At 42.1% G+C, this 15,594-nt stretch overlaps 1 protein-coding gene across 1 annotated transcript in view; it reads right to left on the bottom strand.

Moving 5' to 3' along the window:
• Positions 1-15,594, bottom strand: part of myl3 (myosin light chain 3) — a 48,967-nt gene that overhangs the window by 6,909 nt on the left and 26,464 nt on the right. Inside the window, exons 3-6 of the mRNA XM_003227069.4 lie at positions 8,018-8,167; positions 5,870-6,043; positions 531-608; positions 173-207 (exon numbers count right to left, since the gene is read on the bottom strand). Of these exons, the coding sequence (XP_003227117.1) occupies positions 179-207; positions 531-608; positions 5,870-6,043; positions 8,018-8,167 (431 nt within the window). The 3' untranslated portion in view covers positions 173-178. The remainder of the gene's footprint in view (positions 1-172; positions 208-530; positions 609-5,869; positions 6,044-8,017; positions 8,168-15,594) is intronic.

Below are 15,594 nucleotides of genomic sequence, written 5' to 3' on the forward strand. Positions count from 1 at the left end.
TTTTCTTTGGAAAAAACAGCAGCAGAGATTCTGTGAAATGCAAAGCTTTTATATCAAACAATTGATAATAACAGATCAGTCAGTTATTCATCCAAAGCTGGAGGGTAAGTTCATTAGTTATCTGAAAATTCACTGCATCCCACTCTCCAAAAGCAATAATTTGCAGGCTTACCTGCATTCAGCTTGCCATGATATGCTTGACAAATGCTGGAACAGAATGGAAAAAGTGAAAGTCATTTAATATTTCATAGCCAGGGTGGTTTGATCATTGGAAAACGACTCTGGAGGTCAGGGCTTGAATCCTCTCTTGGCCATGTCCTTGGGTATGTCACACTCTCTCGGCCTCAGAGGTAAGAAATGGCAGACAGCTTTTGAATAAACCTTGGCAAGAAAACTCTGTGATAGGTTTGCCTTTAGGTTGCCATAGGTCAGAAGTTGGGGCCAACTGGAGAAGCAACATTCTCAACTTCAGCCTGGGAAAAACCCAATAAACATTCATTCCCAAGGAACCTGGGAGTCATCAAGCATACCTTCATAATTGATGCAACCGTTGGAATCCTCCTGGCCAGCCATTAACTTTTCCACCTCCTCCTCGGTCAGTCTTTCGCCTGGAGAAGAATGTGAAAAATGGGAAGATCTGAAATCCCCAAAGTCAAGAGCACAACATCCAATTCCTACATCCCAAGCAACACTATGACTTAATGTATCAAGTTTGTACAAATCATGTTCACACAGTCTACATTTAGGAAAACTTCATGAGACGGAATAGGGTGCCCTTTGGGAGGACCAAAGTTTGCCCATGCTTGATCTAGATGACAGAAAGGGGGAGAAATCTTTTTCAAAAATCCCACCACTGCCACCAATTGTGAAGATCTGTTTGTTATATATTTTATATCCGCTGCCACCAGTTATTAAAGATGTTTTTATTTTAAATGCTGCCACCAGATGTTAAGGGGATTTTCAACTCTTGCCACCACTATTGGAAGATTTAGCCACTGGCTACTTAGAGAGGAGACTTTTATTTTTCTTTCTTCGTCTTGTTTATTCTTGATGTGTGTATGTATGACAGAGATTGAGATGTTTGAGGGAATAATAACACATTTATTTAGGCACAAGCTTGATGGTTACAATAACTTTTCTTCTTGTTTGAGGCATGTTCCTGAACAGTTGCAAAGTTATATTGAGGTGTTTCAAACTTTAAAATTCCACTTCAATCACAGAATATCTGTTCCTAGTCAGGAGACAGACTACCTTAAAATAAATCACCAAACTTATTTTAGAATTGACTCAAAATCCAACATTTGAGCCACCCTGATCCTCTCAACTGAGAATCAGTCTCCCGGTATCTCATAAGGGCAGCAACTCTAACAACTAACCTTCCCTATGGTTCTCTGACCACAGACTGACTGACTAAGTTTCCCTCCAAAATCTGCTCTCTCTTCAGCTAACCCAGTTGGCTCCGCCCCATCTCCATGGCAACCAGCCTCTGAGTGCTGAGGTGGCTATTCCCTTCATGCAATAAGAATAATACTTACCCTTTTAAAACATAACCACACAATTAAACATGGCATCCGTAAACTAAAATTCATACTTCTTTACAAGTGGGTCTCAACCTGAGGTCCCAAGATGTTTCTGGCCCACAACTCCCGGAAATCCCAGCCAGTTTACCAGCTGTTAGGATTTCTGGGAGTTGAAGGCCAAAAACATCTGGGGATGCAGAATTGAGAACCATTGATCTAGATGCAGCTTAGGTTTAACATTACCAAGTTCGGTACCTAGTTCTAAATGGCAGCCCTCTGAGCTTTAGAGTTTGGGTTTAGATTTATTTAGTTAGTTATAGTACTTATATTCCACTTTTCTCACCTTGAACAGGACTCAGGGCAGATCACAGAACATATATACGGCAAACATTCAATGCCAATTATAACACCAACAAGACAGACAACAGATAGAGGTAGATATAGGCTTTCCCATCTTTCGGCGTCTTTGGAGGCTGTGCTCGGTTCCAGCCACCAGGGGGTGCTATTGCTCCATCTTCCTATCGAAGAGCTTTCTTTATTTGTAAACTTCCTCCTTTTTTTGATCAAACGTTGAGACTAAATACCTCCCTGCTTTAATGCAGTGCTTATTTATCTACTCACATTTGTTTTCAAAGTGCTAGGTAGGCCGAAGCTGGGCTAAAGATCAGGAAGACATCCTGGCCCAGACTTCGAACTCTCAACCTTCCAGTTGGCAAGATTTATTGTAGCCCTTGCTAGGCTGGAATTCACCTTTCCCTCGAGTGACCCAACACTATCAGCCATTCCAAAGTGCTGCAAACGTCCCCAAGTTTCCCATATTAATTGGATTGGGGCCACATATGGATTCCCCTCACATTCTATAGTGTAGGTGCACTCTTTTGGCAGAGAAGGCTAAAGACCTTGTCAAACTATAACTCCCAGGATTCCATAGCATTGAACTATGGCTGGTAAAGTGGAGATAAACTGCATTCATTCTACCATGTATATCAGGCATGGGCAAATTTTGGTCCTCCAGATGTTTTGGACTCCAACTCCCACCATTCCTAACAGCCTCAGGCCCCTTCCTTTCCCTCCTCAGTTGCTTAAGCTTGAGGCTGTTAGGAATAGTGGGAGTTGGAGTCCAAAATATCTGGAGGACCAAAGTTTGCTCATGCCTGATGTACATGCACCATTGGACAGAGTTGTATTTCAAGTTTGGCCTCCACGGAAGGACAGTAAACATTTCCTGAGCCTAAGTGGAGACCAGACATGACATTTCTAACAACTAGAAGTCCTTTTGGTTTACTATTATTATTATTTCTAGCAATATAAGACACTAGCTGTGCCCGGCCACGCATTACTGTGGCGAAGTATGGTGGTATGGGAAATAAAGTATTGAGGAATTGGTGGTAGTTAAGGTAAAGGGTAAAGGTGTGGAGTCCAGATAATCCAGTTAAAGCAGATAATATAAGATTATAAATGGGTTATATAGCTGCGTTGAAGGACCTTGAGTCTACACTGCCATCTAATCCAGTTAAAATCTGATAATGTGTGTTTTATAGGCAGTGTGGAAGAGGCCTAAGTGAGGCCTAACTCTGCCTGTGTCCTGGGCTGAGTGGGTTGCTAGGAGACCAAGTGGGCGGAGCTTAGCCTTCTAACTGGCAGCAATTGGATAAAAACAATTATTCCTCTCCCTCTAATTAGGACTTTATTTTTCTTTTCTTTTTGTTGTATCAACCTAGGGGCGTGGATGATGGGTTGTGTTGTCAATTTTCGAGGTTGTGGGGTGTTTAGTTTTGTTGTTTTGTGGGTCGCCGTGATGCCATCACTCATTTATATATATAGATCATAAAACCAATGACTATGTTAATCAATTACTTCAAGCACTTGGGTAGCAGATTGGTGCAAGAAGAAGAGCTAGCTATCCTGCCATGTTCCAACTCAACTCCTAAATGGGTTTGCAATGCCAGACTTGTTTTGAGAGCCTTGTGTGATAATGCTCTTAATCATTGCTTCAACTTCCATATTGGGGGAGAGGTTATTATCCCATTCATCCAACTCAAACAGAGTGTATTTTTGGCTGGAAAATGGGATCTGGGCAGTGTTGGGAATAGCCAACCTAAAACCTTTCCATTGGTTGCATGTGGCTCATAGTCCACATTATTTCCACTCTCCGAACTACAACCAAGCTCGCCACCGAAGGATTCTGGAAGTTGTAGTCCATCCAACATTTCATCCCTCCTATTTAGTGCCTTTTCCCATTTGCAGAACTCTTTGTTCTCCCCAGGCAGAGAAGAAAGCAAGCAAGTCTTAGTTTCCATTTCAAACAAAAGAAAACGAAAACAGAGATACTCCTCAACCCTCAAGGCTGTGAACATCTTGGAAATGGATGTATAATTTTCATACAAATGGAGATGGCAGGTTGAGAGCCTCATTTCGCTCCTGAGATGCAAACCTTGATCAACTCAAAATCCATCAAGTGTCTCTTTGATGTAGCATTTTGTTATTCCCTCCCTGTGTTTTGCCAGCCACTCTGTCCTCCTCCGCAATACTTGAGGTAACATGAGGATCCCAACCTGCATCCTCCGTTCTTTTGTCTGACATTTCCTAGATTTTCTCTCTCTTTTCTCTCCGGATGATTAGTAGTGTTGGCCATGCATCATTTATAGCAAGGAAAGTGAATCAGTGTGTTGTCGAAGGCTTCTCTAGCCAGAATCACTGGGTTGCTGTGAGTTTTTCATGCTGTATGGCCATGTTCCAGAAGCATTCTCTCCTGACGTTTCACCCCCATCTGTGGCAGGCATCCTCAGAGGTTGTGAAGTCTGTCAGAAACTAATCGAGTGGGGTTTATATATCTGTGGAATGATGTCCAGGGTGGGAGAAAGAACTCTTATCTGCTTGAGGCAAGTGTGAATGTTGCCATTGACCAGCTTGATTAGCATTGAATAGCCTTGCAGCTTCAAAGCCTGGCTGACTAGGGGAATCCTTTGTTGGGAGGTGTTAGCTGCCCCTGATTATATCCTGTCTGGAATTCCCCTGGGTTCTAAGTGTTGTTCTTTATGTTAGCAGCAGTTTCACCCCCATCTGTGGCAGGCATCCTCAGAGGTTGTGAAGTCTGTTGGAAACTAGTTGAGTGGGGTTTATATATCTGTGGAATGATGTCCAGGGTGGGAGAAAAAACTATTATCTGCTTGAGGCAAGTGTGAATGTTGCCGTTGACCAGCTTGATTAGCATTGAATAGCCTTGCAGCTTCAAAGCCTGGCTGACTAGGGGAATCCTTTGTTGGGAGGTGTTAGCTGCCCCTGATTATTTCCTGTCTGGAATTCCCCTGTCTTCTGAGTATTGTTCTTTCTAATGACAGGAGCTTCAAGGCAGCCAGGCTTTGAAGCTGCAAGGCTATTCAGTGATAATCAGACAAGACAAGAGTTCTTTCTCCCACCCTGGACATCATTCCACAGGTACATAAACCCCACTTGCCTAGTTTCCAACAGACCTCACAACCTCTGAGGATGCCTGTCATAGATGTGGGTGAAACGTCAGGAGAGAATGCTTCTGGAACATGGCCAGAAAACTCACAGCAACAAAGTGAATCAAGTCTGCAGCAGGGTTGGTTCCAAACTTTGGGTGCATCTACAGAGTAAAAGGAATGCAGTTTGAGATCACTTCTAAGGCAATGACATGTTGGGAGTTGTAGTTTGGTGAGACAGAAAAGGCTAAAGTCTTGGTAAAGCTGCAACTTCCAGGATTCCATAGCATAGAACCACATTAGTCCCATTGATTTCTATGGATCTACCCCAGGTATGGTCCAACTTGGGTCCTTCAGGTGTTTTGGACTTCAACTCCCAGCATTCCTAACAGCCTCAGGCCCTTTCCTTTTCACCCTCAGCCGCTTAAGCGGCTGAGGGTGAAAAGGAAGGGGCCTGAGGCTGTTAGGAATGATGGGAGTTGAAGACCAAAACACCTGGAGGACCCAAGTTGGACCATTCCTGACCTGACCTGGCATCAATGGGACTCAGGTTAGTCATGATTAGCACAATTCACCTTGGACCCATTAATTCAAGGAGATCTAAGCTTAACCAACCCTGGATCAAACTCATAAAATCAACCTGCTTCCAACCAAGACCTTTAGTTGTGCCTACTCTTAGTTCACCCTTCCTCCCATCAACCCGTAAGAACAAATCTCTGGTTCTTACCTTGGATGGAGATCAGATCATGGAGGAGAAATAAAACAACCAGCAAAAATTCATTACTTACAATATGGGACTCCTCGGTCTTGTCCATATTGACACAGAGTAGAGAAAGCATTGGAGCGAACACCTAAAGGTATCTTAGATGCCACCACCACCACCGTTCTTTGGGATTGGCTTACCAAGCGTTGCCAAGACGTGGCGGAGCTCGGCCCCCATGACGGTACCGTTCCCTTCCTTGTCAAAAACCCGCAGGCCTTCCACAAAGTCCTCAAAGGTCCCGGTGTCTTTGGTCTTGGCGATGTGCTGCAGCATGGGCAGGAAGGTGTCGAAGTCGATCATCTTGGAGTTCATCTCTGTCAATGGACAAGCAGAGAATGAGGGTGAGCTTCTTCCTCCACGGGTGACACAGAGGCTCAACAACACTATCGGAGTTGTCAAAGGCTTTTGTGGCCAGAATCACTGGGTTTCTGTGATATTTTTTTTGTGCTGTATGGCCATGTTCCAGCAGCATTCTCTCCTGACATTTCACCTGCATTTGTGTCTAATGGTATCCTCAGAGGTTTGTGGAAATGAGGCAATCTATCTGTCTATCTATCTATCTATCTATCTATCTATCTATCTATGGAATAATGTCCAGTGGGAGAAAGAACTCATGTTACAGTTAGCAAGCTTGAATAGCATTGAGTAGCCTTGCAGCTGCAAAGTCAGTCGGTGAGGGTATCTGCATAGAGTCAAAGAACACAAAACGCACTGCAAACTAACTCAACCAGAGAAGTCAGCTATAGCAGAGCACTTGATGAATCAATCTTGATACAGAATATTATCTGAAAACAGAAATAAAGAACCACTCTGACAACCATCGTGTCAGGCTACACAGAGAAGCCATTGAAATCCACAAGAAGCATGTAGACAATTTCAACAGAAAGGAGGAAACCACGTATAGGAACAAAATCTGGTTACTAGTATTAAAAAACACTAGAATCAAGACAGTAAATGAAGTACACCACTCGAAAACAGGAGAACTTCAGCAGTAAACAATCAAGCACCAGCGGACACCTCCCAAACAGAGGGTGCATCCAAGCAACAAAAGCCAGGCTACCTCTATGCAGATACCCTCACTGATTGACTTTGCAGCTTCATGACTACTCAATGCTATTCAAGCTTGCTTATTGCAACATTCACACTTGCTTTTCCCCAGTGGTTCTCAACCTAGGGTCCCCAGATGTTTTTGACCTACAACTCCCAGAAATCCCAGCCAGTTTACCAGCTTTTAGGATTTCTGGTAGTCGAAGGCCAAAACATCTGGGGACCCACAGGTTCAGAACCAGTGTTTTACACAGACAGGGGTTCTTTCCCCCACCCTGAATATTCCACAGATATATATATACATATATATATATATATATATATATATATATATATACACACACACACACACACACACACACACACACATACACACACACACACACACATACATACAAACATATACATATATATACACACACACACTCTACTTGCCTGATTTCCACAGACCTCTGAAGAAGCCATTAGCCACAGATGCTGGCAAAATGTCAGGAAAGAATGCTACTGGAACATGGCCACACAGACCGAAAAAGTCACCGCAACCCAGTGATTCCGGCCATGAAAGCCTTTGACAACACATTTTATGCTTGAAGCAGGGGTTATAGGATGCTTTGGTAAAGGAAGAAGAAAACTTTAGGTTTCTTGTCTCAAGTAATCCAACCTGAGATATGGAAGGAGATTAAGGATGCCAGACCTCTGGATCTGGCCCAAATCTCTGGCTTTTATGAGCCACCTCCAAGCAGGAGTACAAATTCTTCAATTTTGGGGTGCAACTTTGGGGTGCAAGAGTTGTAGATGTTGCCCTTCCTAAGTAGGCTCAGGCCAAAGCAAACTCATGTTTCCTTTCTCGATTTTGTCATATTGGTTGGTTGACCACATGTCCCAGTGGAATGGGGGAGGCAATGAGATTTCACTTCCCCTGTCCCTGGTTGGAAGACCTACTAAGCCATAGAAACTCACTTGGTCAAGTCATGATCTCTCAGTCACAAGGGAAAACAAAAAAAAAACCTCCTCTGAAAAAAGTATGCTGAGAAAGCACCATGATAGGTTCTCCTTAGGGTTGCCATCAGTCAGAAACAGCTTGAAGGCACCAAACTACAACAACAAAAGCATTGTTGCATTACAAGGTAAGATTCACAGATCATTAATTCCAAACTTGGCTAAGAAAGTTCTGATTTTACAAAAAGAAAGACTATACTGTGAAGCAGGCATCACAGGAACAGCATAGGGAAGACTCTAACCATCTGGCCTGGGCCGCCCGAGGACCTTGAGCACTTCTGCCTGGGTGGGATTCTGGCCGCAAGCCCTCAAGACGTCTCCGCACTGGGCAAACGTGATCTTCAGCTCCCCCTTGGGAGTCCTGTCGAAGAGCTCAAAGACTTCCTTGTAATCTAGAAAGAACACAAAGGAGAAGACAAGAGTCATGGTGGAGCTCCATCCCATCATCTCGCATCCATGACTGCTTTGCTGAAGAGCAAGAGTTGGGAAAAGAGGCCAAAGATTGCTTCCCAAACCCAAGAGTTTACACCCTGAAATTTGATGGAGGGGAGAAGGGAAGAAGGAAGAAATCAACAAGAAACAGGCATTCCTTAATTGTGTGAGGCTTTGGAAGGACATCAACCCAACCATCAACCCAACATCCCAACTGACCCTTATGTTTTGGTTTGGTTTCCAACTGGGAAGCATTGGGTGAACTTTGCTGTTGATCTTGTTATCAGATATGTTTGCATTCCATTTCCTTCTGACTTCCTGGAGGGATTGCAAGAGCGGGAAGGGTCAGGACAAGGGGTTCTTCACATCCCTTGTATAAACTAAGGACAATTAGGCCTTATGGGAAAACCCAGCTCTTGGTTAGACCTTCCTAGGGCGACAACCTCCAGAACCAACGTTGACAAATTCCATATTGCCACCAAGCTAATCTCTAATTAAAATGTTCTGGAGATGTTCCGATGGTCATTGACACCAAAAATAACTTTCCTGTGTACATTTTCTACTTGTAGCATATATATCTTGAAATGAATAAGTATTTAGCATTCATTTCGATGGAAGAGAAATCCATAATATCCTCCCACTGTGAGTGCATCTTAATCACGGATAGGGCTTAAAACTATAATTGGAGTTGGAGGCTGCAAAACAAATATTTCCAGCTGTTCCCCCTTTCCTCTTCAGTTATTTTTTCCAGCATTCTTTTCTCTTGCTTCGGCTTACTTTGAGTCTTAACAGATTTCGCTATCCATCTGCAACATCGTCACGTCGCAAAATCTGAAGGGAGATATTCTATAAATCCTGTCGGCTCATTTATTACTGTTCTCTCCCTTTTTTTTAATTAAAAAAAGACTGTTCATGTTGGCAAACAAACATCATTAATTTAAAACAATAAAACCATGCCAGGAATTTAAACAAACTGGAAAGCCAAAGTCAAACAATGCTTCCACGAAAGTGATTAAAATGCCAGTGTTTCTACACAGGATCCCTTGTTAGCCGGGACCAACTGATCCAAAAATGATATCCAGTGATCCTTTGATTGCCCACAATTTCCAGGGCCAGATTCTTCTTAAAAGCCATGCAAATTGATGGCAGCTTCAGAGTCCTAGATGGGATCTCTTGTTGCATTGGATGACCCATAAGACTATTCTAAGAAGGAAGCCTAGGAATTCCTTGGTAGGTGAGATCCTTCATTTGAAAGACCGAATTCACACTCTTCCTTAAAAAGCCCAAGAGCAATAACTGATTGCACTGTAAGTATATAGGATTCCTTATTGATGGGACCAACCACAAGACTGATTTGCTGTGAGCCTTTTGGTCTGTCTGGCCATGTTCCAGCAGCATTCTCTCCTGACATTTTGCCTGCATCTGTGGCTAGTGGCATCTTTAGAGGTTCTGTTGGCAGTGAGGCAAGTAGAATGTATATATATACCTACGGAATAATGCAAGTGTGAATGTTGCAATTAGCAAGCTTGAATTAGCATTTGAGTAGGCATGAAGTTTTCAAAGTCAATCAGTGAGGGTATCTGCATAGAGTTGGCCTGGCTGTTGTTGCCTGGAGGCACCCTCTGCTTGGGAGGTGTTAACTGGCACTTGATTGTTTGCTGTCTGGAGTTCTCCTGTTTCTGAGTGGTGTTCCTTATTTACTGCCTTGCTTTTGGTGTTCTTTAATATTGGTAGCCAGATTTTGTTCGTTTTCATGGTTTCCGTCTTTCTGTTGAAATTGTCCACATGCTTCTTGTGGATTTCAATGGCTGGTAGTCTGACATGGTGGTTGTGAGAGTGGTCCAGCGTTTCTGTGTTCTCAAATAATATTCTGTGTCCAGGTCAGATCATCAAGTGCTCTGCTATGGTTGACATCTTTGGTTGAATTAGTCTGCAGTACATCACTGATTGACTTTGCAAACTTCATGGCTATTCAGTGCAATTCAAGTTTGCTAATAATTGCAACAGTTACACTTGCTTTACACAGACAAGGGTTCTTTCTTCCTCCCAACCTGGACATTATTCCACAGGTATATGTACACTCCACTTGCCTCACTGTCCAACAGACCTCTGAAGATGCCATTAGCCACAGATGCAGGCAAAACGCCAGGAGAGAATGCTACTGGAACATGGCTATACAGTCCGATAAATTCACAGCAACCCAGTGATTCCAGCCATGAAAACCTTCAATAACACAACCACGAGACTCTTCCAAGAAGGAGGAAGAAGTGATAGTGGAAAGAGATCATACAGGATTAATCAATGAAAAGACATGATAATAATAATAATAGTAATACAGTAGAGTCTCACTTATCTAAGCTAAACGGGCTGGCAGAAGCTTGGATAAGTGAATATCTTGGATAATAAGGAGGGATTAAGGAAAAGCCTATTAAACATTAAATTAGGTTATGATTTTACAAATTAAGCACCAAAACATCATGTTATACAACAAATTTGACAGAAAAAGTAGTTCAATACGCAGTAATGTTATGTTGTAATTACTGTATTTATGAATTTAGCACCAAAATAGCACGATATATTGAAAACATTGACTACAAAAATGGCTTGGATAACACAGAGGTTTGGATAAGCGAGGCTTGGATAAGTGAGACTCTACAATAATAATAATAATAATAATAATAATAATAATAATAATAATAATAATAATAATCTTTATTTTTATATCCCGCCCCATCTTCCCGAAGGGATTCGGGGCGGCTCACAACAGGGACAAGCCCGAAACAACAACGCAACATATTTGACAAAACCTAAAACATTTCAACGATACACAAAATAAAATAATGGACAATGATCTAATCACCAATGAAGTAGAGACTCCAAAATTTGGTTTTTGACTGTCAAAGGATTCTGTGAGGTTTAGTCCAGAAATCGGAATGTTTCCAAACACTATTACACAGAATACACTGATCAGGGAGAGAGTTCATACAATCAGATATTAACTTCTGATTGTATGAACTCTCCAATCCTTTGGAAAGCCTCCCAAAATTGCAAACAGGTTGGTGCCGCATTCTGTCCAAAGTTTACACAACCCAACGTATAACCTCTGAGGTTGGGAGAAGAAAAAAATCCTATATTTTTTGCTTAAACTATCCAGCAACAAGATTTGTACTTTTCCAATGGGACAGGAAGGGCCCTGATTGTAGTGTCTTGGCAGCAGCTGAACAAACACGAAACTTTCTTCCTTTGGCTGGTCGCTTTCTGATTTCTCGTAGCCTATCATTATTGAAAATCCTTGTCAGCAAGATGGGGACGGTTCCTGGGCTGATATCGCAGCTGCGAGAGACAATTGAGGCTCCGGACCGCAGACAGTGGGTTGGGGTTGCGGCAAATGGTTTGGAAGCCAATGGAGAAAGGGTTTGGGAGCATGCAAGGCAATCTGACCAGATCAAATGCTATGAAACCCAAGGGGACAAGGGCCAGATTGGGGGGATTTTGATTCCCTTAGCTTTGTAAGTCATCTATTCAGCAAATCATGTCCCGAAGGACCCCACATTCATGGCCAGTCTTGGCTTTGTTAGGACTTCACCATGCGAAGCAACTAAAGCGCAATTACGGCAGCATGAAAGCATCCATTGAGGGGCTTATCAAACAACGTTGCAGCTATCCTATAGCCATATTGTGCTTGATTCAGGATCAGATCATTGCTTTTCATTGGATCCAGTGAGTCCAATTAGCCTCCCTGCATAAAGCGATACCTAGAATTTTCTACTCAACAGATGCAACTGTCTTTTGAGCTGCTTCGGTCAACAGCGAGCTAGGCTATTAATGGTCGGGAGCTCAATCCGACCTGGGCTGGCTTCGAACTCATGAGCTCTCCATTGTCCTTCCTTTTGTAATAATCTCCTGCTGAAGTCCACTGTTACAAAACAGAAGAAAGTCTCACAAGAATGCCAAAACTGCACAACTACACAATTTCGGAAAAGTAGAGGGAAACATTGTATACATGTGCAAACAATAGGGCAAACGCAATTAGAAAGTGAGATATTGTGGAGGAAAGTATCACAAGGATAACAAAAGTGTGCAACGGTGCAGCTTCAGCCAAATAGGACAAATGGGTGGGATGTGTTGGGAAGAACAAAGGGCAGTAAGAGCCAGGCTGTGGCGCAGCTGGTTAGTAGCCAGCTGCAATAAATCACTATTGACCGAGAGGTCATGAGTTCAAAGCCAGCCTGGGTCGGATTGAGTGCCCAACCATTAATAGCCTACCTTGCTGTTGACCTAAGCAACTTGAAAGACAGTTGCATCTGTCGAGTAGAAAATGTAGGTACCGCTTTATCTTCCCGTTGGGGAGATGGTGGCGGGGTATAAATAAAGATTATTATTATTATTATTATTATTATTATTATTATTATTATTATTATTATTATTATGCGGGGAGGCTAATGTTACTAATTTGCGACACCATAAAACTGCCAGCAGCGTGCAGATAGGAATGAGGAAGTACTACCATCAAGGACTCAGTGTCACAAGTGGACAATGAAGCGGCAGCTCCCCCTGTGGCCGGAATCGAGCATACCCTCATGAAGCCGGAAGCTGGAAAATGTTAAATTGCCTCTGTGTCTGTCTATATGTCGTATGTCTAATGGCATTGAATGTTTGCCACGTATATATGTGTATTGTAATCTGCCCTGAGTCCCCTTTGGGGTGAGAAAGAAGGGCGGAATATAAATACTGTAAACAAACAAATAAACAAACAAACACAATTTGAAAGCGAGATATTGAGAAGTGGAGGAAGGTATTACAAGGATGCTACCGTTGTGCAGTTGTGCAGTTGTGGCAAAATAGGACAAAATTATTTATTTATTTACTTATTTACTTATTTATTTGTTATATACAGTATTTATATTCCGCCCTTCTCACCCTAGTAGGCTGTTATGAATTGTGGGAGTTGAAGTCCAAAACACCTGGAGAGCCCAAGTCTGCCCATGCCTGGTGTAGACGCACCTCCTGTGATTCCAGAAGTCATTGTGAATCGATTTAAGCAATTTTAAATATTTGCCACGGAGAAAGCCAATGGCATGGCAGAGCCATTAAGAGATCCCAAGAGGCCTTGCCACTCTCTAAGGCACATCGTTTCCAAATTTAACTGAAAGGGAAGGTTTCCGAAGCCAAGAAAGTTTTTCTCTTTCTTTCTTGTAAATGTAAAGGAGGAACATCTGGAAAGGAACGGTTCTCACATTTTGGCTGTCAATTTCTGGAGCCGCGCAGAGCGGAGGCGGCCTGGCAGCGCATTAATGGGGCATATGCGCTCTGCACACCCTGAAAACACATTTGGCATCTTGGAAACCACATCTGAATAACCCTTTAATGCCTCAGAAAACATAGCAAATCCCTCTCAAGTGCCTATACATCATATTTCTCCTGTGACAGAGAATCAAAGCATCACTTGACCTGCCATGACTCAATGCTACTGAATTCTGAGAGTTGTAGTTTTGCAAGGCCTTTACCTTTCTCTGTCAAAGAGTGCTGGAGTCTCACCAAACTACAAATCCCCGGACTCTATATCATTAAGACATAGCAAGTGGAGACAAATTGCATTCGTTCTCCAGTACAGATGTGTGATGCATAAAAATATATGATGTGTGGTTTGAATAGAATTGTATGAAAGATGTATGGTTGGGGTCTATATAGTTTAGAGATACCATCCTAAAATATTGCGGCTTGGAAAACAACTACAGTAGAGCCTCGCTTATCCAACATAAATGGGCTGGCACAACGTTGGATAAGCGAAAATGTTGGATAACAAGGAGGGATTAAGGAAAAGCCCAGGCTGTGGTGCAGGCTGTTGAGCAGCCGGCTGCAGCCAGCTGCAACAAATCACTCTGACCAAGAGGTCATGAGTTCGAGGCCAGCTCGGAGCCCGCATTTGTCTTTGTCTTTGTTCTATGTTAATGTTTGCCTTATATGTGTAATGTGATCTGCCCTGAGTCCCCTTCGGGGTGAGAAGGGTGGAATATAAATACTGTAAATAAATAAATAAATAAATAAATAAATAAATATTAAATGTCAAATTACGCTATGATTTTACAAATTAAGCACCAAAAACATCATGTCTTACAACAAACTGACAGAAAAACTAAGCAGCTTGAAAACAGTTGCATCTGTGAGTAGAGAATTCTAGGTACCGCTTAATGTGGGGTGGCCAATTTAACTTATCCATACCTCACAACCTCTGAGGATGCCTGCCATAGATGTGGGCGAAACGTCAGGAGAGAATACTTCTGGAACATGGCCACACAGCCCGAAAGACATACAACAACCCAATTTAACTTAATTTACAACACCATAACACCTCTGGTGGCATGCGAAGAACATGAGGAAGTGCTACCATCAAAAAGGACTCGGTGTCACAGTAGATGATGAATTGGCAGCTCCCCCTGTGGCCGTAATCGAGCATAGCCTCGTGAAGCTGAAAGCTGGATAATGTTAAATTGCCTCTATTGTCTGTCTGTATATGTCTAATAATGTTATATGTCTAATTATGGCATTGAATGTTTGCCATGTATATGTGCATTGTAATCCACCCTGAGTCACCTTCCGGGTAAAAAGGGTGGGATATAAATACAGTAGAGTCTCACTTATCCAACACTCGCTTATCCAACATTCTGGATTATCCAAGACATTTTTGTAGTCAATGTTTTCAATATATCATGATATTTTGGTGCTAAATTCATAAATACAGTAATTACAACACAACATTACTGCGTATTTTTCTGTCAAATTTGTTGTATAACATGAAGTTTTGGTGCTTAATTTGTAAAATCATAACCTAATTTGATGTTTAATAGGCTTTTCCTTAATCCCTCCTTATTATCCAAGATATTTGCTTATCCAAGCTTCTGCCGGCCCATTTAGCTTGGATAAGTGAGACTCTACTGTACTTTTTCTGCCAAATTTGTTGTCTAACATGAAGTTTTGGTGCTTCATTTGTAAAATCATAACCTAATTTGATGTTTAATAGGCTTTTCCTTAATCCCTCCTTATTATCCAAGATATTCGCTTATCCAACATTCTGCCGGCCCGTTTATGTTGGATAAGTGAGACTCTACTGTACTGTAAATAAATAAATAAAAATAAATACCCTTTGTCATACTTGAAAATTACGATTAAAAGAACTTATGCTTTAAAGTTATTGAAAAGCTATTCATAATAGTTGCAGCCATGTAAAAATGTTTGGAAATGTTACTTTGGAAGACTACAAATCCCACCATCCCCACGTCTTTCCCAGCCTTTGCCTTCTCCCCACTTTTAAAACCAAAACTGAAAAATCCATCCTTCCTAACAATGTTTTTGAAGGCATCTCATTTATATTATCCAATAAAAATGC

The sequence above is a fragment of the Anolis carolinensis genome, chromosome 6 (genome assembly GCF_035594765.1).
Source record: "Anolis carolinensis isolate JA03-04 chromosome 6, rAnoCar3.1.pri, whole genome shotgun sequence".
Taxonomy (NCBI): domain Eukaryota; kingdom Metazoa; phylum Chordata; class Lepidosauria; order Squamata; family Dactyloidae; genus Anolis; species Anolis carolinensis.